This window comes from Grampus griseus (genome assembly GCF_964374135.1).
Source record: "Grampus griseus genome assembly, chromosome: 1".
Classification (NCBI taxonomy): domain Eukaryota; kingdom Metazoa; phylum Chordata; class Mammalia; order Artiodactyla; family Delphinidae; genus Grampus; species Grampus griseus.
Window position 1 is genome coordinate 165,236,259 of NC_139017.1, and position 24,435 is coordinate 165,260,693.

General features: G+C 47.9%; 1 protein-coding gene across 1 annotated transcript in view; it reads left to right on the forward strand.

The window, feature by feature from the left end:
* The window catches only part of TCEA3 (transcription elongation factor A3), a 37,683-nt gene that overhangs the window by 5,168 nt on the left and 8,080 nt on the right, over positions 1-24,435 (forward strand). The window contains exons 2-8 of the mRNA XM_082648766.1: positions 1-63; positions 822-927; positions 1,408-1,543; positions 8,547-8,609; positions 16,876-17,039; positions 17,211-17,266; positions 20,140-20,295. Coding sequence (XP_082504892.1) covers positions 1-63; positions 822-927; positions 1,408-1,543; positions 8,547-8,609; positions 16,876-17,039; positions 17,211-17,266; positions 20,140-20,295 — 744 coding nt within the window. The remainder of the gene's footprint in view (positions 64-821; positions 928-1,407; positions 1,544-8,546; positions 8,610-16,875; positions 17,040-17,210; positions 17,267-20,139; positions 20,296-24,435) is intronic.

Here is a 24,435-nt window from a genome sequence, read left to right on the forward strand (position 1 = left end):
GAAGGGGCCCTCGACCTTCTGAAGAAGCTGAACAGCTGGCAGATGTCCATCCAGCTACTCCAGGTGGGTGGGGATGGGCAGTGCCTGGAGTGGAGGGTGACTTTGTGGGGTAGGGAAAGACCCTTTAGGGGGAACCCTCCAAGGATGGGGTCTGGGAGGAATTTCTGAAGGGAAGGCGGCAGGATGGGATCTTGAGGTACTCTGGGGGTGGGAACCCAGGCCTTTAGATGATGGCAGGGTAGCTTCTAAGCCCTCGGGGCCCTCTGGGTCTGGGGGAAAGACTGACTTGCTTTCCTTGTGTACCCCAATTCCCAAGGCCCTGGGCCTGTGGGATCCAAGAGGCCAGTGACTCAGGGAGAGGGAAAAGCCCCCCATTTTTAGATCCTCCATGTGTTACCCATGTAGCCCCCAAACTTTACCAGAAGCTCTTAGCCCTGGAAAATCAGCAATACCCAAGCTGTAGTAGCCAGAGCTGTGTCTTAAGCTGAAATTTGAACTCAAAGACACCAGGGGACAGAGAATAGGGAGGAGTCCTGGTCATCGGCCAGACCCACCACCACTGCTCCAGCTTTTCACCAGAGCCGCAGTTACCCATCCCTGCAGGGCGCTGGGCCTTGGGCACTGACCTCACTCAGGACAGCAGGTCAGGGCCTCAGTTATAAGGTCAGGGTTATTACCTCAGCCACAGGTCCAGGCTGGGACTCGGGAGAGGCTGCGCCAGGGGAAGGGGGTGATTGAGCTGGGGCAGGTCTTGCCAGTTAGGGCAGCCAGTCCAGTGGGTCCTAATTCCCAGGCCAGCCACTAACCCTCTCGCTTTGCAGACCACCAGGATTGGAGTTGCCGTGAATGGGGTCCGCAAGCACTGCTCTGACAAGGAGGTGGTGTCCTTGGCCAAAGTCCTCATCAGAAACTGGAAGCAGCTGCTGGGTGAGAGGGGCAGGGTCGCTTGGGCCAAGTTTTCCTCCCAGCACCTGGATGGACGGTGCCCAGCTTATAACAGGCACTCAGCGTATGGTTGTTGAATGACTTAATAAGTGACAGATGGCCTCTAGTGGGACTGCCAGTGCTTGTCTAAACAAGTGGGAGATTTGTAGATGGGTGGGTTTTCCTGTACATGTTCCTGTGTATATATATCTGTGTTCTTGTGTGTTTGTCCATATCTGTATATACACATTGATATGAATATGTGCATAGGTGTGTGCAAAGGTCTTTCTGTCCCCATGTGTGAGCTTCGGTTTGCACACACATGTGCATACTGGATATGCGCTTGTTTCTAAACAGGTATTTGTTGGGGGAGGTGGAGGCTATCTCAGTCCCTGACCTTTGCCCCTTCTTCCCCAGGTCCTGGGTTGGGCTGAGACAGAGAGTTAAGGAACAATGTTACCATTTTGTTTTTACACTCCCCAGCACCCCCTAAAGGAGAAAAAGGAGAAGAAAGAGTAAAAGCAAAGAAGAAGGAAAAAGGGCTTGACTGTTCAGATTGGAAGCCAGAGACAAGCCTTTCTCCACCAAGGAAAAAACGAGTGGAAGAGCCCAAAGACAGGTATTTTTTCTGGGATGGAGAGAAGGGAGCTGACACTTGTCACATCCTATAGCAACACCTCTGTTTATATAACTTCATTGAATCCTCACACACCAGGAGGTGGTTATTGTTATTATCTCCTACAGTGGCCCCTCTGGGGGTCTTCTTGGCTCAACCAGACAGACTCACAAGACCCAAACAGGCCATCCCTGACATAGGCTTTGCCTAGAAGGATTCAGGGACAGGAGATGCACTGTGCCAGCAGGGTAGCCTCAGGTGTTTCTCATCACCAAGAGTTCTCACAGGGGACCACGCAGCGTCCAGAGCTATTCTCTGGCCCACCCAGGTGACATTCTCAGGTGCAGAGAATGAGACCACAATGGGTAGGAACCCCCTGACTTAGAAGCCCCACGTCCTAAATCTTATAACAGTCCCATAGACAAAGTTTCCAGGATCCCAGCAAGGGCAATGACCAGTTACAAGAGCAATGACCACTGCACTCAGGGTAGCCCAAAGGCCGTGGTTTTCCACTAATCATTTATAGTTCTTTCATAGCCCTTCCTGTCTAGACACAGTTTACCAATCAGTACTCATTTGCACTAGAAGCAACGCTGCCTAGTAGTACAGCTGACGTTCCACCTTTGGCAGGGTTCCAGGTAAATGGGGCTAGGAACTTGTCCACAGAGAAGGAAAAGTGTTTTGTTGGCTCTTTATTCAAATTGCCAATTTGCGACGCAGAAGCTGAAGGTTGGGGAGCAGGGCCTTTCTCAATATCACTCAGCCATTATGTGACAGAGTGGGATTCCCATCTTTGTCTGTCAGGCCCCCAGACCTCTGCTGAGGTCTCAACACCGTGCCCATTCCCCTTTGCCCACCCCAGCCAGGGTCCCCCAAAATGCGTGACTTTCTGTTAGACCCAAATGCCTTATCCATGACAGTAGATAAAAGCCTTCATGGATGGATTAGTAAGTCCTAGCTATTCCCTGTGTGACTAGAAAGATCACTTAATTCCTTAGGGAGGGGGTCATCTGATAGATAAGGGGGTGAGACTAGATAACACTGAATGGTACCTGATGGTACTAGATAATACAGATAGTATCGTGATATACCAACATTTTTAATGTACATACATTTTTTGCCAAGTATATCCACTACAAGGTATTCATTTTAAGGAATTAATCAGATTAAACATACAGATGTTATGTTCTGTGTGTAACATTTTTCAGCTGACATTTCTGAAACATGTTTTCCTCTGAACGCTTTTTAAATGAATGTTTATTATAATTCTATGAAATAAGTGTTTTTAGGAAATGATGCTATAGGAGGAGTGTTTCTTGACCAGGAGGAAGATATACCTCCACCACACTACTCCTATTTTTAGTTGTAAAAATAACTGTGGGGCAGAGGAGATGCTCCGTGCTACTCTTCCCACAATGCACAGAATAGTCCTACACACCAAAGAACCATTTATTATGTTCAAAATGCCAATAGGGCCCCCATGGAGAGAATGGAAGAATATTTAATGACGTGGAAAAATATTCACTAAGTATTAAGTGAAGCTGTGTACTATATAGTGTACTATATAGTTTGATTCCATTTTTATAAAAATTAATTAAGTGAATTTTATGTACATGCATAGGAAAAAAGACATGAAGGATATACACCAGGATGGTAATAGTGATTATTTCTGGGTGGTAAGATTGAGAGGTTTTTTTCTTCATCTTTTTTTTTTTTAAGATGTAATTTTTTTAAGATTTATTTTTATTTATTTATTATTTATTTTTGGCTGCATCGGGTCTTAGCTGCGGTATGCGGGATCTTCGTTGAGGCATGCACGATCTTGCGTTGCGGTGCGCGGGCTTCTCTCTAGTTATGACGTGCGGGTTTTCTCTCTCTAGTTGTGGCGCTCAGGCTCCAGGGTGTGTGGGCTCTGTAGTTTGCGGCACGCGGGCTCTAGTTGAGGTGCGCGAGCTCAGTAGTTGTGGCACGCGGGTATAGTTGCCCCGCGGCATGTGGGATCTTAGTTCCCTGACCAGGGATTGAACCCGTGCCCCCTGCATTGTAAGGCAGATTCTTTACCACTGGACCACCAGGGAAGTCCCTCTTCTTCTTTTTGCAAATTTCTGTATTCCTAATGTTTTCCCAATAAATATGTACCAATTTTGAAATGAGAAAAAATAATGAAACCATCTTTAAAAAAACAAAATTGTATCTGTGTGATTGTAATTAAGAAGAGCTTCATATTCTAAGTTTTACAATAAAATTTTTTCATCTGTTTTTACAATAAAATTTTTTCATCTGTATTGTTTTTTTCACAATGATTCTGTATTGCTTTTGAAATCAGAACAACAGTACTTTTAGGGCCTTCCTGGTGGCGCAGTGGTTAAGAATCCACCTGCCAATGCAGGGGACACAGGTTTGAGCCCTGGTCCGGGAAGATCCCACATGCTGCGGAGCAACTAAGCCCGTGCACCACAACTACTGAGCCTGCGAGCCACAACTACTGAGCCCGCGCACCACAACTACTGAAGCCCCTGTGCCTAGACCCCATGCTCTGCAACAAGAGAAGCCACCACAATGAGAAGCCCACGCACCACAACAAAGAATAACCCCTGCTCGCAGCAACTAGAGAAAGCCCACATGCAGCAGTGAAGACCCAATGCAGCCAAAAATAAATAAATAAAATAAATTTTAATAAATAAATAATAAAAAGTAGGAAAAAAAATCACTCACATCCCCACCACCCCAAAACAATCACTATTAATATTTTGGTATATGTTTTTTCTTTCTATTTTCTCTTTGTTTTCTATAGTCATCATCAATTTTATAGTCTGCTTTTTAAAATGCAGTACTTGTCAAATGATTGTGTAATCTTTTGTATGTTCTATTCCTTTCATTTTGCTAATTTTGCAATTATATCCCACTTGGAGAAATCCTGATTGGCATTTAACTTTTCACATGGTGTGTTTGGTTTTCCCAAACGGGTTAGAAGGTTGGCTGCCAGGGATCCTGTGAGCCACCGTGCCCAGCATGGAGTGAGCATTTATTGAATACTGCTAGGCCCGGCTGTACCATTGCAGTCCCCTGTGGAAAATTCATGCTCTGGCTGGTCTGGCCATGTCTGGAGCCACTGTTTGGTTCTGAGCACCTTAGCAAATGAAGCCTCAGGATCTTGTGAGATGTAGTTGAAAGACAAAGGCTGAGGAGACCAAATGGGCTACGGGACTAGCCTGTGGAATAGCAAGTGCAGACATCTGGGAACAGATGGCAGCCTGAACACAGGTGTTTCCTTTTGCTCTGTCCCCAAATCCCACTGAATGATCAGCAAAGGGATTTCTTTTAAAGGCCTACAAGGACAATAGGTAATGGCAAGGAGACGGTTGGAAAGCAGAAAGCCAAATTCTGGGCTGAACTTAATCACTTACACACACCCTTAGACTCTGAGACTCAGTATTATGGCCTAAGCATCATTATCTCACTATATATAAAATGTATGTGTGTGTGTGTGTGTGTGTGTGTGTGTGTATACATACACATATATATATCCTTCTAGAATTTTTCCTATGCATTTACCCATGAAATACTTATTGTATTCATAAAATGGAATTAAACTCTGTGTTCTATTTTGTAGCATTTTCACATAATATATTTATTTATTTCAACAGTGAGTCACATTTTTATAAAAAGTTTAGAAAGTCAAACACAAGAAGAAAATAACACTGTTAACATTTTGATGTATATCTTTCTCATCTTTTTTAAGAACATAGAGAGAGTTGTATTTTCTTAATAAAATTGGGACCTCACTGTATGTACTGTGTTGTAACCAGCATTTTACAGATAACATCCTGGGGCATTGAATTGTTAATGCCAGCTCACTTTTCACAGCTGGAGCTATGAGATGAAGCTGTCACCATGGCTGAGCAGACAGTGGTCCCCCCACCTTGCTGGGAGAATCTAGTGGGCAGGGGTCCTATTTCAGCTCAGTTGATGAACTTCCTTTCTTTTTAGTTTTCTTAATGACAATTCATTATCATTATTTATTATATAAACAGTATAACCACATTAGTACAATGTAAAGTAAGAACTTAAAATATTTCTTCACAGTTTGCCACTTCTGACAAATGAAACAGCTTTCATTTTCTTCTCTTCCCTCCCTGTCCTGATCTACTTACATACATAATTTCCCAATTCCTGTAGGCAGAGTCTACAAACTATTACATCCCTGTTCAGTTATCTTCCTAGTGTATTCTAGGCATTTTCTCATGCTCCTGAATAGTTTTCATAATCATTTGCAAAAACTGCGGAATATTTCTGGTTTGTTCTGAAAGGAAAAGCAATGAGGAAGGGCCAGAAAATGGGGAGTCTCGGGAGTTGTGGGGAGAGGCTCACATCTTCCCTCCTTTCTCCCGCTGCAAGAATTTCAGCTTCCGGCTCTGCCTGCACCTGTCCATCCCCATGGGGCACTCGGGGAGGAACCCCGCAGAGGAACTCCCAGGGCCCCGTGTGGGACTGGAGGGGCATGTGAAGGAGGGTCTCTGCCCCTCTCCCTTTCTGCTGCCTCTCCCTGTGTTTAAGCTGGGGCAAAGGTCCAGAGCTGGATGAGTCTGGTCCACAGGATAATTAGAGCTGGTCCCTGAACCTTCCTCACCCACTGTCTCCCGGACCACCTGGAGGATGAGATGGGAGCTGGAAATCCATGCAGGAACCTTGCATAATCTGGAAGACCAGAAATCAGATACCTAGGATTATGGAGTATGGAGGACAGCTTTGTGGTGGGAACGGCTGTAGGGATGTTAATGATCTAAATTCTTCTTCCCAGCCAGCCCCCAAACATAGGTCCTTTACTCTCCATTTGACAGATGAGGGAACCGATGCTCAGAGAACATGACCTGCCCAGGGGCAGGGCTGGGATTGCAAGTCAAGTCGTCGTTGCCTCCCTTTTTAGAATGATAAATGTCATATATGTTTGTATGCGTGTAGAAAAAGATTTGGAAGGAAGGACATTAAACCTAACAGTTGTTACCTCTGGGCAGGTTTCTTTTTCCACTTTTTAAAATATTTCTTTACTGTTCGACTTCATAGCATTCAGCAACAAACATTTATAGAGCACCTACTCTGTGCCAGGCACTGTTCTAGTCACTTGGGAGAAGTCAGTTGAAGATATTAGATTGGGCCTCCCAGAAGCAGACCCTGAGATACAGATTCAAGTGCAAGAGGCTTATTTGGGAAGTGATTTCAGGAAATGCAGACAGAGGAGTGAGGAAGTGAGACAGGGAAGGGAAGGGAACTGGCACAGGGTGCGTTCGTGGGCAGGTAACTGCCCTGGGTCACCAGGGCTTACATCCCGCTGGAGAGCAGTGGAGAACACACCTCAACTCACCCTCTGGAGGGCCGAGGAAGCTGGGGTATTTGCCCACCTATTTCCACGTGTCTGGTTGAGGGTTGCTCCTGGGGCTAACTCCCCAGCACTTCCTGCCTACCGGTCTGCTGGCACTGGCTGGCATGGAGAACTCCCTGGGGCAGAGACCCAGGGGATTTTGCAGGAGGAAGCCCTTGGGCCCCAGTGGACTTGGGAGAAGGAGTGCCCAAGGAATGATGTGGGCTCAGCAGAGACAGCGTCCACCACAGTGAACAAAACCCACCAAATTCTGCTCTTTCGAAATTTACATGAGAGGTGCTCGGACAATGCATAAAATAAGTAAACAAATAGTCTGTTAGAAGGTGATACTTTGTGCTGGAATTAAAAGGAGAGCTGGGGGACTTCCCTGGTGGCGCAGTGGTTGGGAATCCGCCTGCCAATGCAGGGGACACGGGTTCGAGCCCTGGTCTGGGAAGATCCCACATGCCCGTGGAGCAGCTGAGCCCATGTGCCACAACTGCTGAGCCTGCGCTCTGAAGCCTGTGAGCCACAACTACTGAGCCCGCGTGCCGCAGCTACTGATGCTCGCGTGCCTAGAGCCCGTGCTCCGCAACAAGAGAAGCCACCGCAGTGAGAAGCCTGCACACTCTAATGAAGTGTAGCCCCTGCTCACTGCAACTGGAGAAAGCCCACGTGCAGCAACAAAGACCCAATGCAGCCATAAATAAATAAATAAATAAATATTTTAAAATAAATAAAAAGGAGAGCTGGGTAAGTGACATGGGGAGTTACAATTTACAAGCAGATTAAAATGATAAAACCAAAAAAAGGGGAAAATGCATTCTACCGTATAAAGACTGGCTACATGTATTTTGGAAAATGGGGGGAAACTTTTCCCTTCTAATCCCATCACCCTGATATAACCATGGTTAGCATTTGGATGTATTTTCTTTTCATCTTTTCCCCTCCTAAGCATTACTTTTCTTGCCTGACTTAAGACACAGTATGCATCTAAATTTGTGCCCTGCTTTTTTCTTTTTCTTTTTGGCCGCACTGGTGTGGCATGCGAAACTTCCCCAACCTGGGATCAAACCCGTGCCCCGCTGCCGCGGAAGCACAGAGTCTTAACCACTAGACCACCAGCAAAGTCCTGTATCCTGCTTTTTCACTTGCCGTTTTAAACCCAGCTCTTCTAGCTCCAAGGCCCACGTGCTTCTCTCCTCCTCTTAAGGTGCCCACAGGAGAGTCTGAAGCTGATCTTCTCCAGCTCCTCATGAGAATTGACAATCCCAGGAATTCCAATCCATCGATTCCAGCTAGCCAAGGCCTGCCTGTCAGCAAGGAGGAAGGGCCTGCTGAGAATTAGTTATTAATAATTAGTAACACATGACATAACACATGTAACATATCTGACACGTATTAGGTGCTTGGCAGATCTTGGTTTCCTTCCCTCGTATTACTTCATTTGATGGAGGGGAGGGGAGGGTGACCAGCCAGCACCTCCTGGAGCTCTCACTCCCAGGCAGCTGTGGCCCAGGTGGGCTTCGGCATCCTCAGCGCAGCAGGCCTGGCTCCAGGATGCCTTCTCTCCAGCCTCTGAGCTCTCTAGACCAGTACTCATGCTAGCCTACGAGAGTGTCTCATCTCCAGTTTCTTTTCTTTCAGGAGAGACTCTGTGGACTCCAAGTCTTCGGCCACCTCCTCTCCAAAAAGACCATCGATGGAAAGGTAAAGGAAACCATGGACTTCTCCACCCCAGCAGTCCTGTTCAGCATGTTTGTCTCTCTCTGTTTTACTGGAGAAAGCCCGAGGCAGGGGAGAGGAGGAAACGTCATATCTTATATTGCCTCTGATTTCTAAGACCACACAGTAAGACTCGGTGGGCCTCTGAATCAGAGGTGTGGCTCCTTCACTGGGGTGGCTGACCAATCACTATTGCCCCATCACTGTTTGGGGAACATTCTCAAGGTCAAGTCGAACCCCATGAGAACGGGTCTTGAGAGACTGTACCTGGACTGGGATCTCTGGGCTTGGGCAGAACTGGTTAGGGTACCTACCCTAAATCATCAAGTCACTCATTCATCAAATATTTATTGAGGGCCTGCTATGTGCCAAGAACTGTTCTAGGTGCCAAGGATATAGCAGTGAACAAAAGAAACAAAAATCCCCACAGGCATGAGGCCTATTTTTCTCATGGGGGAGACAGGTAATACATATGATAAGTAAAGCACACGATGGTTCAAAAGGTGATAAATGCTATGGAAAACAATAGGGCAGAGTGAGGGGGATTGGGGAAGGATGGTCACTGCAGTGGTCAGGAGAGCCCTCGTTGAGGAGGTGAAAGAAATTAAAGGAATTAGCCTGGCAGACATCGGGGTCATTCCAAACCAAGTGCTCGGAAGTGGGAGTGTGCCTGGCAGGGTCAGGGAGCAGTGAGGTGGCCAGTGGGTCTGCAGTGAATAAGCGAGGGGGGGAGTTGGAAGATGGAGTGAAACAGGAGCCACTGGAGGCTGCTGAGCGTGGAAATTCTATGACCGAATTTATCAGGATCCCTCTAGCTGCTGTGCTAGATTGTTAGGGCCAGGGGCAGAAGCAGACAGACCAGCCAGGAGACTGTTTCCATAATTCAGGCAAGATATGATGGTGGCTTGGATCAGAGTGGCAGCAGTGGATGTGGGGAGAAGTGGGGGACCCCGGGTATATTCTGAAGGGAGAGCGGTCAGGATTTTCTGACGGACTGGATGTGGGGTACGAGAGAAGAATACGTGTCAGGATGACTCCAGGACTTTTCACTTGAGCGTCTGCAAGGATGGCGTCGCCATGGATTGGTATGGGGAGGACTGTGTGTACATCAGGCTTGAGGTGGAAGATCAAGGGTTCAGGTTTGGATATGTTGGATTTAGGGGTGTATAAATCATTCAGGTGAAGAAGTTGAATAGGCAATAGCTTAAACGAGGCTGGAATTCAGGAAGAAATCCTGGGCTGGAAATATAAATTTCAGTCATTAATGTGTAGATAGCATTTGAAGCCACAAACCTGGATGAGATCACCAAGGAGAGATTGTGGATGGAGAGAGGAGTATGAACTGTCGTCCAGGAGGGAGGTCAGAGGTCAGAGCAGGAGAAGCAGGGCGAGGGGAGAGCAAGGCAGGCCAGGAAGTGGCTTAGAGGTCTATCAAGGCAAATGATTAAGGTCCAGGGGCCGTACTGGATGCTGGGATGACCAGAGGGAGTGGTAAGGGTGTTGGCTTCTAGTGGAGCGTGTGTGGGAGCTGCCCAGGTATGTTAGGCCTAACGCACCAGTAAGACTGACATTGGAAAGAAAAGAAGAGGCGCAAATATTAGGTCGTTTAAGGTTTCATGAAGATAAAACAGGCCCGGGACGTTGATGGGGCTGCTGTGTTGCAACACCCCACCCTGGCAGCCGAGTGCCAGCTCCAGCCATTGAGTGGAGGCTCTCTGGAGTGCTGGAGAGCGAATCTGAGGCTGCATCCTACGTCAGAAGAAAGTTTTGTAGTCAGTTAGCAACGTCTGCCATGGGTGAGGCCTAGGAATCGAGGCTCCAGCATCATCCTGGTTCTAAAGCAGCCTCTTCCCGGCTTGCAGACAGCCACCTTCTCGCTGTGACTGCACATGACGGAGAGAGGGAGCTTTCAGTCTGTGTTCTCTCTTCTTTTTTTTTTTTTTTTTTTTTTTTTGCGGTACGCGGGCCTCTCACTGTTGTGGCCTCTCCCATTGCGGAGCACAGGCTCTGGACGCGCAGGCTCAGCGGCCATGGCTCACGGGCCCAGCCGCTCCGCGGCATGTGGGATCCTCCCGGACCGGGGCACGAACCCGTGTCCCCTGCATCGGCAGGCGGACTCTCAACCACTGCGCCACCAGGGAAGCCCTCTCTTCTTCTTATAAGGGCATTAATCCCATCATGGGGCCCCACCCTCGTGACCTCATCTACACCTAAGTATCTCTCAGAGACCCCACCTCCTTATACTATCACTCTGGCAGTTAGGGCTTCAACATATGAATTTGAGGGAGACACAAACATCTGGTCTATACTATAATGTAATAATGGGAGGGAGGAGAAGAGCACTACTGGAATTGAGTAGGCAGGGGCCAGAGATGCTAAATGTCCCGGATGTGAAGGACAGCCCTGCATAAAGAAGGACTGTTCTATCCGAAAATGAAGCACTGAGCACTAACCCATTTCTGGGTTCGATGTTATAATAAACACATTTGGCATTTGTGTAAGGATTTATACCTTCAGGCTCCTCTCCTTACTTTGCCTTGTGGCCTGGAAGTCTCTTGGCACCCTTCCCATAATGCATTCTTTCTCTGAAGGTCAGTCAAGCAGAGTATGTTTGGCCTTCCAGTAGTTGTGCCATTTCTTGCTGGTTCAGTATTGGGGGTGGGCAACCCAAAGGAAGAGAAGCAAGTCTTGTGAATTCACTTTATCCACTCCCCAGACTGTTTCCTGCACTCTCTACCTCTCTATTTTATCTTTCTCATTCATTCATTCATTCAGCAAGCATATTTGTTGAGCACCTTCTTGCAAACTCAACATCCTGCAGGGGTCAAGGGCATGTTTACACACTGGGTGACTAGTGGAGAGTACCTGCCCGTCTGAAGGGGATACCCACTACCCAACCCCAGCTGGTTGATGCTTTAATGGAAATGCAGACCCAGAGTGCCATGCCTTCCAATTTTTTAAGGAAAGCTGGCCAATGCGATTTTCATAAGAAACGCCCAATTTTATATATTGGCAACATATTCAGATTTTTCTAAGACACAGTAGGGCAAACAAAACACATCTGTAGCCCACCAGTTTGTGGCCTCTAAAGCCAGGCAAAGATATAAACTCATGATCTCTGCCTTCACACAGCTCATCACTAGTGTGGAGGCAGACACCAAAATGCTTGTTTTTCGAAGATATAACGCATACTGGGAACACAGTATCTCAACATGACTGGAGAAGTCAAAGGAGACTTCGGGGAAGAGAGAGTATTTGTGCTGAGAAGTGAAAGATGAATTGCCTGGTAGACAAGCCAACTGAGGGCATCCCAGGCAGAGGGAACGGCACATGCAGAGGTGTGGCAGTATGAGTGAGCATGGTGCTCGGGGAACTGTAGCTGGAGTACCAGGGGACAGACCACAAAGGCCACCACTGTGACAGAGAATAAGGTTGCGCTTTGCCAGCTGCCCTTAGGACCATTTGTCTTAATCGGTTGACTTTTGTTTTCCCCCCCACCGAGCAGTTTCGGCAAGGTGGTGGTGCAGTAACCAAAATGCCCTCTAGGTGGCGCATAGGAGCAGCAAGACGGGCCTCCGGGGGCCTCTGCTCAGTCCTGGGGCAGGAGGATTTTTTAAGGAATTGGTGATGTCAGACCACAGGCTGGTGCTGGCACTGCCACATCCGGGGAGCAGAAGGAAGCTGCTGACAAATCCAGCACCCCCGCCCCCGCCGATGATGCCCTCTCTGCAACTTGGCGCAGTTCCCAATCATGTGCATTGAAAGCAAAGTGAGCGTGGCTGCCTGATATGCCGTCCAGACACGAATCCCAGCCAGCCAGCCAGCTCCTAGCCAAGAGGAGGGACTAAGGCTGGGAGTGCCTTGCCAGGAAGGTGCGGGGGGGAAAATACAGCAGGCAGCCCAGCCTAGTCCAGGTAAGGGGACTCTGGAAAACTCTGCGCTTTTTAGAGACACAGTGAGATGTGTTGAAAAGAATTTGGAAAGCAGACAGAGCTAGATGTGTGGTCTGACTCTGCCATTTGCAAGTTGGGTAACCTTGAGAGAGTCGATTCAACTCTCTGAGCCTCAGTCTATTGAACTGTAAGATGGGGATAACTATGACCCCACCTCTCAAGGTCACTGTGAGGATCAAATGAGATAACGAAATGCTTAGCACCATCCCTAACCCAAATGAGTACTCAATAGATGCATAATGCTTAGTAATAATACTCACACTTAATGTGGCAATCTCTGTAAGCAGTCTGTGTCTGGAACTCCCTTAGGTGCTTTATTCTTCTAAGCAACTCTGGAATGTGGGTACTATTGTTTTCTGCATTTACATGTGAGAAGACTGAGGCACCTAGAGGTTAAGGAACTGACCCAAGGTCAAATAGCTACTAGGTGGTGCTGTCGGACACTGAACCTGCGAGTTTGACTCTGGGGCCTGGGTTCTTAATAAATATACCACCCCAGTGTGGCTGTCCCCAAAATGACAACTGCTGTTAATGTTTCTTACTATTATGCCTCCTTCCAAACAGTGTGCTACTGACTCCTGGTGGCTCCCCGTTGGTGAGTGCTAGACGTTGAGGATGTGGTGATGGGCACACAGGTCAGTGAAGGGCAGCACCAGGAAGAATCTGGGGCTCCATCCCAGCTGTAGGAGATGGGTTGGCCCAGGTTGTGGGAGTTGACAGATGCTGGCTCAGAGGGAGATCCGTCTCTTAAGCCTAGAGAAGTGGGGCAGCTGGTTTTCCAAACAGGACCTGCCCCTGCCCATTTCAGCTCTGTCTAGAGCCCTGGATGTGCCTTTCATCTCTCTGTGGCCAACTCCCTCAATTCCTCATCTATTCATTCATTTGACAGAGATTTATCATGTGTCTACCTAGAGCCTTGTCACAGGTGCTGGGAGACAGTGGTGAGCCAGCTGATGGGGTCCTCATACTCTGGGACCTGTAATCTGGAGATGCAGGCAGACAGTGTTTATAAACACATAAACAAGCTAATTTTAGACTTGGGTAAGTGCTGTGAATGAAAGAAATCAGGTCATGTGCTAGAGAGTTACAGGGCAGGACAGTCGGCTTGGCTGAGGTGGTCAGGGAAGGCCTCCCTGAGGATGTGACATTTGAGCTGAGACCTGCCTGGTGGGAAAGCACCAGTCATCAGTTGTAGGAAAAGCTGGAGGAGGAAGAGACTTCCAGGAGGAGGGACCAGCCAGTGCACAGGCACTGTGGTGGGAGTGATAGGTGTATTTAAGAAACAGAAAGCAGCAGTGCAGTGGGGGACTTCAGTGAACTGTGAGGGGAGTGGGGCATGAGATTAGGTCAGAAGGGGAGACAGGGGCCAGATGTAGAGGGGAGGGTAGGAGGCCATGGTGAGGAGTTTGACTTTATGCTGAAAATGATTGGAAGCTGTTAGAGGGTCAGAAGCAGGGGAGCGATGGGATCAGCAACCCTCCAGGCTGCTGTGTGACAAATAGATTGTAAGGAGGGCAAGAGGAGACCAGCTTTGGGGCTATTGTGGCTGTGCAGGTGAGAGCCCAGGGGCTGAGACCAGGGTTGGGTGCAGGGGGATTTATTTTGGTCGCAGGCAGCCCTTAGACTTTAGAGTTTATACCCTTCCCAGCCTTCCCGCACCCACACCTTTACTCCCGCTGAAATCTGACTACAGGAGAGAGCTGGTTGGATCTCAGCTTCCCTGTCCCTCCCTGTGCTCTGCTGCCAGGCAACCCACTTGTCAGACAGAGCTGGGTAGAATCCAGGGTAAATTAATCTAGAAGAGTAAAGTTCAAACTGCATTTAAAAAAATAAAAGCTAGGGAATCCCTTTGGACAAAATTTTTGGGAATTCAAAATGTAAACCTTGGGAGTTCCCTGGTGGTCCAGTGGTTAGGACTTGGTGCTTTCACTGCCCTGGGTCTGGGTTCAATCTCAGGTTGGGGAACTATGAAAAAAAACCCATAAACCTTAAAAGGGGAGAGCCTTCCCTCCTCAGACCACCCCACTTCTGTGGCAGCACTGAGACACCTTTGAGGAGCCTCAAGGCTCCAGAGAACACAAAACTCTCAGTGGTCCAAGGGTATCTATGGTGACAGAGGGGATCCAAGGTTAGGACAAACAGCACAAGTTGGGGGACGAGGAGGCAGACGGCAGAATTCACACTGATCAGTGTTCAGCAAGTTGTCAGATGGGATTCTCTTGCAACCCCAGGTTTTTAACACTGGGAAGCTTGCACTACTCAGCCAGCCTCACTCCCAGACACAATTTCTTGGGCTTGACTTTTCAGAAGCCCAGCATCATCTTCACTAGTATTAAGTACGTTCATATTGCTGTACAACCGTCACCACCATCCATCTCCAGAACTTTTTCATCATCTGAAACTGAAACTCTATACTCTTTAAATAATAACTCCCCATTCTCCCCTCCCCCAGCCCCATTCTACTCTATGAATCTGACTACTCTAGGTACTTCATATTAGTGGCCGCTTACAATATTTGTCCTTTTGTATCTGGCTTACTTCACTTATCATAATGTCTTCAAAGTTGTAGCATGTTTCAGAAATCCATTCCTTTTATAGCTGAATAATATTGCATTGTGTTATATACCACATTTTATTCGTACGTTCCTCTACTGATGGACACTTGGGTTGCTTCCACCTTTTGCTGGCGGCTTCTTGAGAACAGGAAGACAGGAAGCTTCTGGTCTGAGCCATCAGCACAGAGGGACCATTCACGATTGTCAAATGTTAACAAACAAAAAAAGTGTTTCTCATGACAAAAGTATCAATAGATATATTCTTTATAGAAGACTTAGAAAATATGTATAAGTGAAAGAAGAAAATGAAAATCTCCTATAATCCCATCTCAGAGAGATAATTGCTATTAACATGGTGTTATGGTCTGAATATGTGTGATCCCTCAAAATTCCTATGTTAAAGCCCCAACCCCCAATCTGACTGTATTTGGAGATAGGGCCTTTATGGAGGTAATTAAGGTTAAATGAGGTCATGAGGGTGGAACCCTGATCCAATAGGATTAGCATCTTTATAAGAGACACCTTGAGAGCTCACTTGCTCTCTCTCCACCACGTGAGGGCTTAGCAAGAAAGAGGCTGTCTACAAGCCAGGAGGAGAGCTCTCACCAGAAACCAAATAAACCAACACCTTGATCTTGGACTTCCCGGTCTCCAGAATTGTGAGAAATGAATTTCTGTTAGGTCATGCAGTCTATAGTATTTTGTTATGGTAGCCCGAGCTAAGACACATGGTTCTCCTTCCAGTTCATATATATTTGTGGTCTTTTAAGCCAAAACCAAAATGGGATCATTCTTAGGCAGTGTATCATAGGAGTCAAGAGCATAGACATTGGAATCAGGTAGATCTAGGTTCAAATCTTAGCGTTGTAACTTTAGGCAGATCTCAGTAGTGTAACTCTGTTTCCTCATCTGCAAATGGGGATGATTTACAGTATCTACTTCCAAGGACTGCTGTGAGGATCAAATTAGAAAATGCTCCTAAAGTGCCTGGCACAGTTCCTGGCACGTGGTTAAAGACAATTCTCTTAAGTGGTGGCAAATTCATTATTCACTGGACTGTAGTGAGGGAACTTTTCTGGTTTGTCTGCTTTATCCTTTGTTCTTAGCACAGTACCTGGAAAACAGGTGCCTAATATTTATTGAATGAGTGAATAGATGGTTCTGTGAGAGCAGATAGAGAGAGCAGCTAGCATGGTGCCTGGTGGATGTTAGAGTTATTGGCATTGTTACACTTTCTGTAACCTCTCAGTAGAGCACAGTGGTTGGCTAAGTGCCTGGGTACCAGAGTTCACCCTCTTGGGTTTCAATTCTGGTTCTACTGGTTTCCAGATATGTGACCTGTCATATTATTTTAAATGCATCTTTAAATGCACCTCTCTAAAATGCACTTTAAAATATAACTCTAAAATGGGGCTACGTATAGTACAGACCTCATGGGGTTGTTAGGAGGATTAAATGAGATGATCCTTGTCACGTGCCTAAAACAGTACCTTCCGGACTTCCCTGGCCATCCAGTGGTTAAGACTGCACGCTTCCAATTCAGGGGACTCGGGTTCGATCCCTGGTCGGGGAAATAAGGTCCCACATGCTGTGCAGCCAAAAACAAAACAAAAAAATAGTACTTTCCTCATATGGTTTTTATGAGGATTAAAGGAGATCGTCCATAAAGACATCTAGAATGGTGCTCAGTAAATGCTTTATTCACTTAATGTCAAAATGTCTATTACTGATTTTCATCCTCAGATCAAACAGTGGCAAATCGAAAGCAGAGACTCCCAGAACACCCAGCAGCCCCTCGAGCCCCACCTTTGCCCCCTCCGTCTGCGTCCTGGCGCCCTGCTATCTCACGGGGGACTCTGTCCGGGACAAGTGTGTGGAGATGCTCTCTGCAGCCCTGAAGGCGGACGGTGAGAGGGCCTGGGCCAGGGACGGGGGAGGGAGGGCTTCCCAAGGTCAGGGAGAGGTGGTCTTTCTCAGCACCCTGAAAGTGGTACAGGATGTTAGAGTCCCCTGTCCAAGCAGGCCTCACTGCCAAGGTCATCTCCAGCTGATGTCTGTGTTTCCCGAATCTCTTTTAGACGATTACAAGGACTATGGGGTCAACTGTGACAAGATGGCATCAGAAATCGAAGACCATATCCTTGAGCTGTGCCAGGGCTGTGGGTGCCTGAACTGTCCAGCGGCAGGTCTCCCAAGTACAAGGGATCCAGGACAGTGAGTGGGCAATGGAAGGACTCAGGCATAGGCTCCTGCTCTGCCCCTGAACCTGAGTTCTTAATTCTAGCTAACATCTATTAAGTTTGGCACCTGCTGGCCTTTTGATAAGCTGTTTACGAGCAGTACATCATTTCACGTTGAGAACAATCCCACAAGGTAGGTTCCCTGTGGGATTAATCCCATTTTACAGATGAGGTAACTGAGGCTAAGAGCAGCTAAGTTACATGCCCAAGCTCATACAGTTAATAGTAGTGGCAGAGTTGGGATGATTTGAACCCAGAAAATGTGACTGTAGAACCTGAGGGCTCAGACAGGCTGTGTCTTTTTTTTTAAGATTTTTTTTTTTTTTTTGATGTGGACCATTTTTTGAAGTCTTTGTTGAATTTGTTACAATATTACTTCTGTTTTATGTTTTGGTTTTTGGCCACGAGACATGTGGGATCTTAACTCCCCAACCAGGGATCGAACCTGCATCCCCTACATTGGAAGGCGAAGTCTTAACCACTGGACCTCCAGGGAAGTCCTCAGGCTGTGTCTTGACGTGCCTGGGTTGTGACATTGTCAATGAGTCGAGACAGAGAGAGAGGACAGCATTCCTTGTGCTCAGCCCTTCCCTCTCTTCCTCCTCTGAAGATAACAGCTCCCATGTTTGACCCCTTAATATGTACCAGGCACTGTGTCCTGGGCAATTGACACTTCCTACCTCTGTTAATACTTGCAATAATCTCTGTGAGGCAGGGGCTGTTGTTCCCATTTTACAGATGAGGAAACTGAGGCTCAGGAACTACTGAGTATCAAAGCTGAACTGAAAACCTTGGTCTTTGGATTCCATGTCCTGAGTTCTTCCCTTATGCGCCATGCTTCCACTATCTGAAAGCAGCCTTGTCTAGACAGAGGAGGTGACTACCATGTGATATGGCCGATTGCACCGAAAGATTTTTTTTTTTTTTGGTCGCACCACACAGGATTCAGGGATCTTAGTCCCCTGACCAGGTATCAAACCCGGGCCCCCTGCAGTGGTAGCGTGGAGTCCTAACCACTGGACCACCGGGGAATTCCCAAGATTTCTGTCTTGGAGGGGGAATCCCTCCACACTGTGCCCCACTGAATGAATGCATGGAATTCCTTTTACTGGAGACAAAGCTTTGCATATCAAAAAGGTATGGAGGGTGGGAACAGAATCCCCAGGGAACAGGGGTCTGAGTGTCCCATTAAGGCCCTTTTCTGGCCTTCTGGGCTCTACCTAGGGGCTCAGCTGGGGTTGGGAAGGTACAGGGGCCATCTCAGAAAACAAACTTCCTGCTTCCATCTCCTGCCTGAGAACCACCCTATTATCTTTCAACATATCTGGGAGTTTCCCTTCACCATCATGTAGTTATTAACCAGCACTTCTTGAGCTAATCTAACACCTCTCCAAGTACATTTTCATAATTTCCAATTAATTCAGTAACACAGAACATGAGGTGTCAGAACTCTCAGGAGCTTCATCTTTGTTTTCTCCCAAACAGTTGTCCCTCCAAGCAGGTCCCTCCACCTTCAAGCCCAGTTGAGACAAAGGTGGATGATCCAGTCCATAGTTCCACTGCTGGCCTTCCCTCCTCTGAACGACCCTCTTCTGAAGGACAGGAAATCAAAGCTGCACCAACGCTTTAGCTCTTTGTTCTTAAGTGGTGGGAAGTCAGGGGAAGGATAAATTTGGGGGCTTGAAAGCTCTATGTCCTAAAAAAGATCTGACCCCTTTGGAGCGACCCAGGACTAACATGGCAGCCGTGGGGCTCACATATGCTCGTCTTGGGGGTAGGGGCCTATGATCCCTAGGTCTGCACTCCACCTCATCCCCCTCTGTGACCTCAGGAAATGGAGGCAGACTCAGGAAGAGGCTGATGAAAGGATTGCCAGCCCTGCTGTCCCCACATATCAAGCAAATCCCCACCTCCAAGAATCTCAAACACAGATTTTTAAACAAATATTTTGGCTTTCAAATGCATTAGGGCATATTCTTGCTTTTCATAGTTGTATTGTGCAAACAACAATCAAGGAAAACATAAATAATACCACCTTCCCTCCCGCCACTTCGAAAAAGCCAGCTGTGTCCATTTTCCCACATTCCCCACGTTCTCTTTCTTGTATATGTTTTTTCCCAGCAAAGGCTTCATCTTCCTGGTTCTTCTTAGCTTAGGAGACCAAGAAAATGTGGCTTTGTTCCCTGAGGTCCTCCAGAGGATGGAGAAGGGGGTGGGGAGGCCTGTCTGGGATGCAGTGTCTGGACAGATAACTCACTGTGGTCAGTGGCCAGGGGCAACTTCCTGCCCCTGCGGGGGTGAGTGGAGAGAGCATTACGGTTAGGAGGGGGTCTGGCTTCCAGCCTTGGCTCTGCTGGGAATGTGCCCTGTGACCTTGAGCAAGGACCTGCACCCTTTCTAAGCCTCATCTTCTTCATCTATTAATGAGCAAAGTAACTCTGACCAGCAATTCCCAAAGTGGGTTCCACGATAGGTATTCCCAGAGAAAAGGGAGGAGGGGCAGGCAGGTGGGTCTATGCTCTAATATGTTGGTCTATGCTCTAATATGTAGCACCTTGGAGGCTATTTCCTTTCCTTGATATGCAGCTGACCCCAAATGCCCAAGTGAGATCCCCTACTTGGGGAGTCAGAGGCCACAAAGGTGCCTGACCACTTGTAAAAGTCCAAGGAAAGGAAGAGGTGGCCTTGCAGCTCCTCGGCCTTCAGGGCAGGCTCCCCGTCCTTCTGTGCTCCTCTGCAAGTGGCTGGCTGGCCCTTGACTGTGTCACATATCTACCAGGAGCTCAAGAGCACAGATATGAAGTACCGGAACCGCGTGCGCAGCCGCATCAGCAACCTCAAGGACCCCAGGAACCCCGGCCTGAGGCGGAACGTGCTCAGCGGGGCCATCTCCTCTGGGCTCATTGCCAAGATGACGGCAGAGGTGAGTCGGGGCCGGGACCTCTGTGTGGTGGGACAAGGGGCCGGGCCCCTCCAGCCTTGCCCAAGTCTGAGAGGCAGTGGCTTGTAACTCAGTGATGAACCAGGGGCTTCCCTAGCCAGACCATCTAAGACTCCCCATCCCTCAGGACCCCTGGACCATCAGGACAGTGAACACAGCTACCATGTCTTCAGCGCTGTGCTAATCGCTTCGGTGTGTTGGCCAGTTCTAGCTTCGCACCAACCGAGACAGAAATGTTTATCATCTCCATCTTATAGGTGAGGATACTGAGGCTCAGAGGACTTAAGTGACCTGCCTGTGCACACAGCTAGAAAAGGTCGATGCCAGGAGTCAAGCTGTCTGGCCCCGGAGCACCCTCTCCTCCCTGCCTTGTGATCTGCCTCCCTCTTCTGCCTCGTTCAGTCCTATATCCCATTACTCAGCTCTGGGCCAAAGCCAGAATCGGAGTCCCTGACTCCATGGAGCACAGCCCAAGGTGCGGGGACAGACATGTATACAAATACATATGATACAGAGGTGGTGGCTGCCATGACAGAGCCACCACGGGAACTTACAGGAGGGAAGGATTGACCCAGTTTGAAGGGGTCAGTAAGGGAAGGTAAAGGGAACAAGCCTGTTTGAGGAAGTATGTGCAGTGGTTAGAAGCTCGGGGCCTGGGCCGAACTGCCCGGGTTTGACTTCTGCCTGTGCCACTTAGCTGTGTGATCTTAGACCAGCCAGTTAACCCCTTTGTGTCTCAGTTTTCTCATCCATAAAGTGGAAGTAATAACAGCTATCCCATGAAGGATTGAATGAGTTAACACATGTGAAGTGTTTAGAAGGTTAAGGCAAGTAAAGCCCTCCCAGGAATTAGTATATGTTAGGCCCATTCACTGGCCATTTCATCACAGTGCTATCAAAGAGGAAATATTATCCCCATTTTGTAGATAAGAAAACTGAGGCCACCCTCAGCTCATAAGTGATGATGAGGATTTGATCCCAGATCTGTTTATTTCAGAGTCTCTGTCTTGGAAAGACCTTTGTACACCCTCAGGTATGAGTGGCTCTTCGCTGCCAGAGCTAACTCAGGGGATTCCCCGCAAGCACGTGGCAATGGCACTGCTAAAGCGCTACTAAATCCAAGCGGCCCAGAGAAGGGGAGGGGAAGCGCACTGACGTCCTGGAGTCTGGGTGTGCTTGGGGTGTCTGGGAACCCTCTGAAACTATTGTCAAGAGTGTGCCTCTGTGTGTTTATGGTGTGCGTGATGTGTGTGTATGTGTGGTTTGTGTGATGTAGCGTATGTGTGTGTGGTGTCTGTGGTTAGTGTGTGGTGTATGCAGGTGTGTGGTGTGTGTGTTATGTAATATGTACGTGTACATTTTTCTGAGAAGAGGGTTTGCTGCTTTCCTCAAATACCCAAAATTTTACAAAGAGCCCTGGCTTTAGGATAAAATGGGGAACTTGGCACAGGTGGACAGGGATATCTTCTGGCTTAATCGAAAATATATGCTCTTTTTAGGCAAATAACAACATATACCCAGAGTTACACATTGCAACTTGGCTTACAGAGTATTATCCTTCCCTGTGAGGTGAAGCTGTGACTTTGATGGGAATCCAGCCTGCATTTCCTTCCCTCTGGCCCTCACCCTGTGGCTCTGGGGTCCCTCTGCTCCTCTTTGTGTGTGTGTCGTGGGAATGCTATCAAGAGACTGTCTTACAGGCAGTTCGAGAAACATTGGGAAACCAGGCCCCGGAGAGCCAAGAACAAGGTGTAGGCACAGGTGTGAGCCAAACCCAGCAAGTTCCCAGAAGCTGGAGGCCAGAACAGAGCTGGGTGACTGAATTAGGACAAAGACAGGCCCCAGAAGTCTCAGCAAAGGAACCGGCCAAGTCTGGCCCCATCCAAGGACTATTCACTAGAACAGGGCAAGAGAATCAGGTGATCAACACAGGCCCAAGAAGAGGCTGACCAGGCCAAAGGCAGCAAGCCAGGACTGCATCACGCCCTCCATAGGGACTGCCAATGCCAGCCGCTGAGGAGCCCCCTGCCCGCAACCCAGGCAACGGAGGCCCAGGAGCCCTCCTTCCTGGGGTCAACTTTTGCTCTAGGCAGGAAGCTTTTATAAGAAATAGAGGATCGGACTTCCCTGGTGGCCCAGTGGTTAAGACTCTGTGCTCCCAATGCAGGGAGCCCAGGTTCGATCCCTGGTCAGGGAACTAGATCCCGCGTGCTGCAACTAAAAGATCCCACATGCCGCAGCTAAGACTTGGTGCAGCCAAATAAATAAATTTCTTAAAAAAAAAAAAAAAGAAAGAAATATAGGACCATTTTTGCTCCAGGAAGAAAAATAACAGGGACTTCCCTGGTGGTCCAGTGGTAAAGAATCCACCTTCCAATGCAGGGGATGCAGGTACGATCCCTGGTCAGGGAACTAAGATTCCACATGCTGCAGAGCAGCTAAGCCCATGCGCCACAACTAGAGAGAAGCCCGTGCACCACAACAAGTGCATGATCCCACGTGCCGCAATGAAGATCCCGTGTACCACAACGAAGACCCGACACAGCCAAATAAATAAATATTTTTTAAAAGATGGGGCTTCCCTGGTGGCACAGTGGTTGGGAGTCCGCCTGCCGATGCGGGGGGCACGGGTTCATGCCCCGGTCTGGGGGGGATCCCATGTGCCGCGGAGTGGCTGGGCCCGTGAGCCGTGGGCCATGGCCACTGAGCCTGCGCGTCCGGAGCCTGTGCTCCGCAACGGGAGAGGCCACAACAGTGAGAGGCCCTCGTACCGCAAAAAAAAAAAAAAAAAGAAAAAAGAAAAATAATAGCTTGGGGTTGGGCTGCCTGCTATGCTGTGGCTCAGAGGCCAGAGGCTCCCATCAGGCAAAGCCTGGGGCAGCTGATGCCTGTGTGAGTGGACATCCCTCTCTGCCTCCTGTGTCTCCCTAACTCCCTTTTTATGTCTCTTTCCTGGTCCACCTGATTCCCTCATTCTTCCTCCTCTCTTTTTCTCTCAAACCCAGATGATTCAAAGAATGGGGCAGATTCTGAGATACCCGTTAGAGCTGTTGAGTGGACATACTGGCAGCCCACAAGGAGAGGGGTTTTGTTCCCAGAGTCAAAGCCAGTGCCTGGTGTGTCATAAGTACTCAACAAATATTTAGCAAATTCACATTGTACATGACGTGAAGATCCAGTGTCATCTCTACACTTATTTTCCTCATTTTCGATCTTATTTTCTATATTACTGTACTGACCCCGTGTGTCTTTGATGCTGCCTCCTAAATGAGGCAGGAAGAGATAGGTAAATGGATTGGTAAGTGGATAGAGTTCTCCTGATCTCTATTTCTTTTCTTTTTTTTTTTAATTGAAGCATAGTTGATTTCCTGTTTATTTCTTAGCTGGCACAGTCTGACCCACAGCCACGTCTCCCACACTCCTCACCTTGACCCACACTGAGTACCCTTCCCCAAACATGTTATTCTTGTCCTCTGATCTCTGGCATCTATTATTCTCTTGTGCCATCCCCCTCAGGAAGTCCTGCTTATCTTTCAAGACTGGTGAAGGTGTCAGCTTCTTTAATGAGCCTACCTGCCCCCATATGGGCTTTCCCTACACTTTGTATACCTTTGCTTTAGTACCTCCTACACTATCTTGCAATCTTGGTTAAATGTTTGGCTGTTCTACTAGATTAGCATTACCTGGGGACAGGAACCAAATCAGGTCTGAATCCTTAGGGCTTAGAGGCAGTGGTAGGCTGGAGCCAGCTCCTACCAACTCAAGAGAGATGATTATGTGTAGCTCTTCCCAACTCTGCATTCAGTTATATCACATTAGTAGCTTGAAAATGGCCACGGTGGGAGTGTTTACAACATGGAAATCGGTAAATGCTACAAATTAGCCACCACTGCAGCCAAAGCCAGTTTACCAGCACACCAGTGCAGTGAAAGGCATTCAAGAAATTGCCATCCAATACATTTTGAATGAATAAATGTATTATGCTCTGGAAAGTCCCCCAACATTAAAGTCAGCTGCTTTTTGCTTATATGGCCTGGGGTTGACTTGTTTTTGTATATACCTCTGCCATTGGTTAGGACCTAGTCCTTGAATTTGACACAGTAGGACATTCGTGTGTGTACT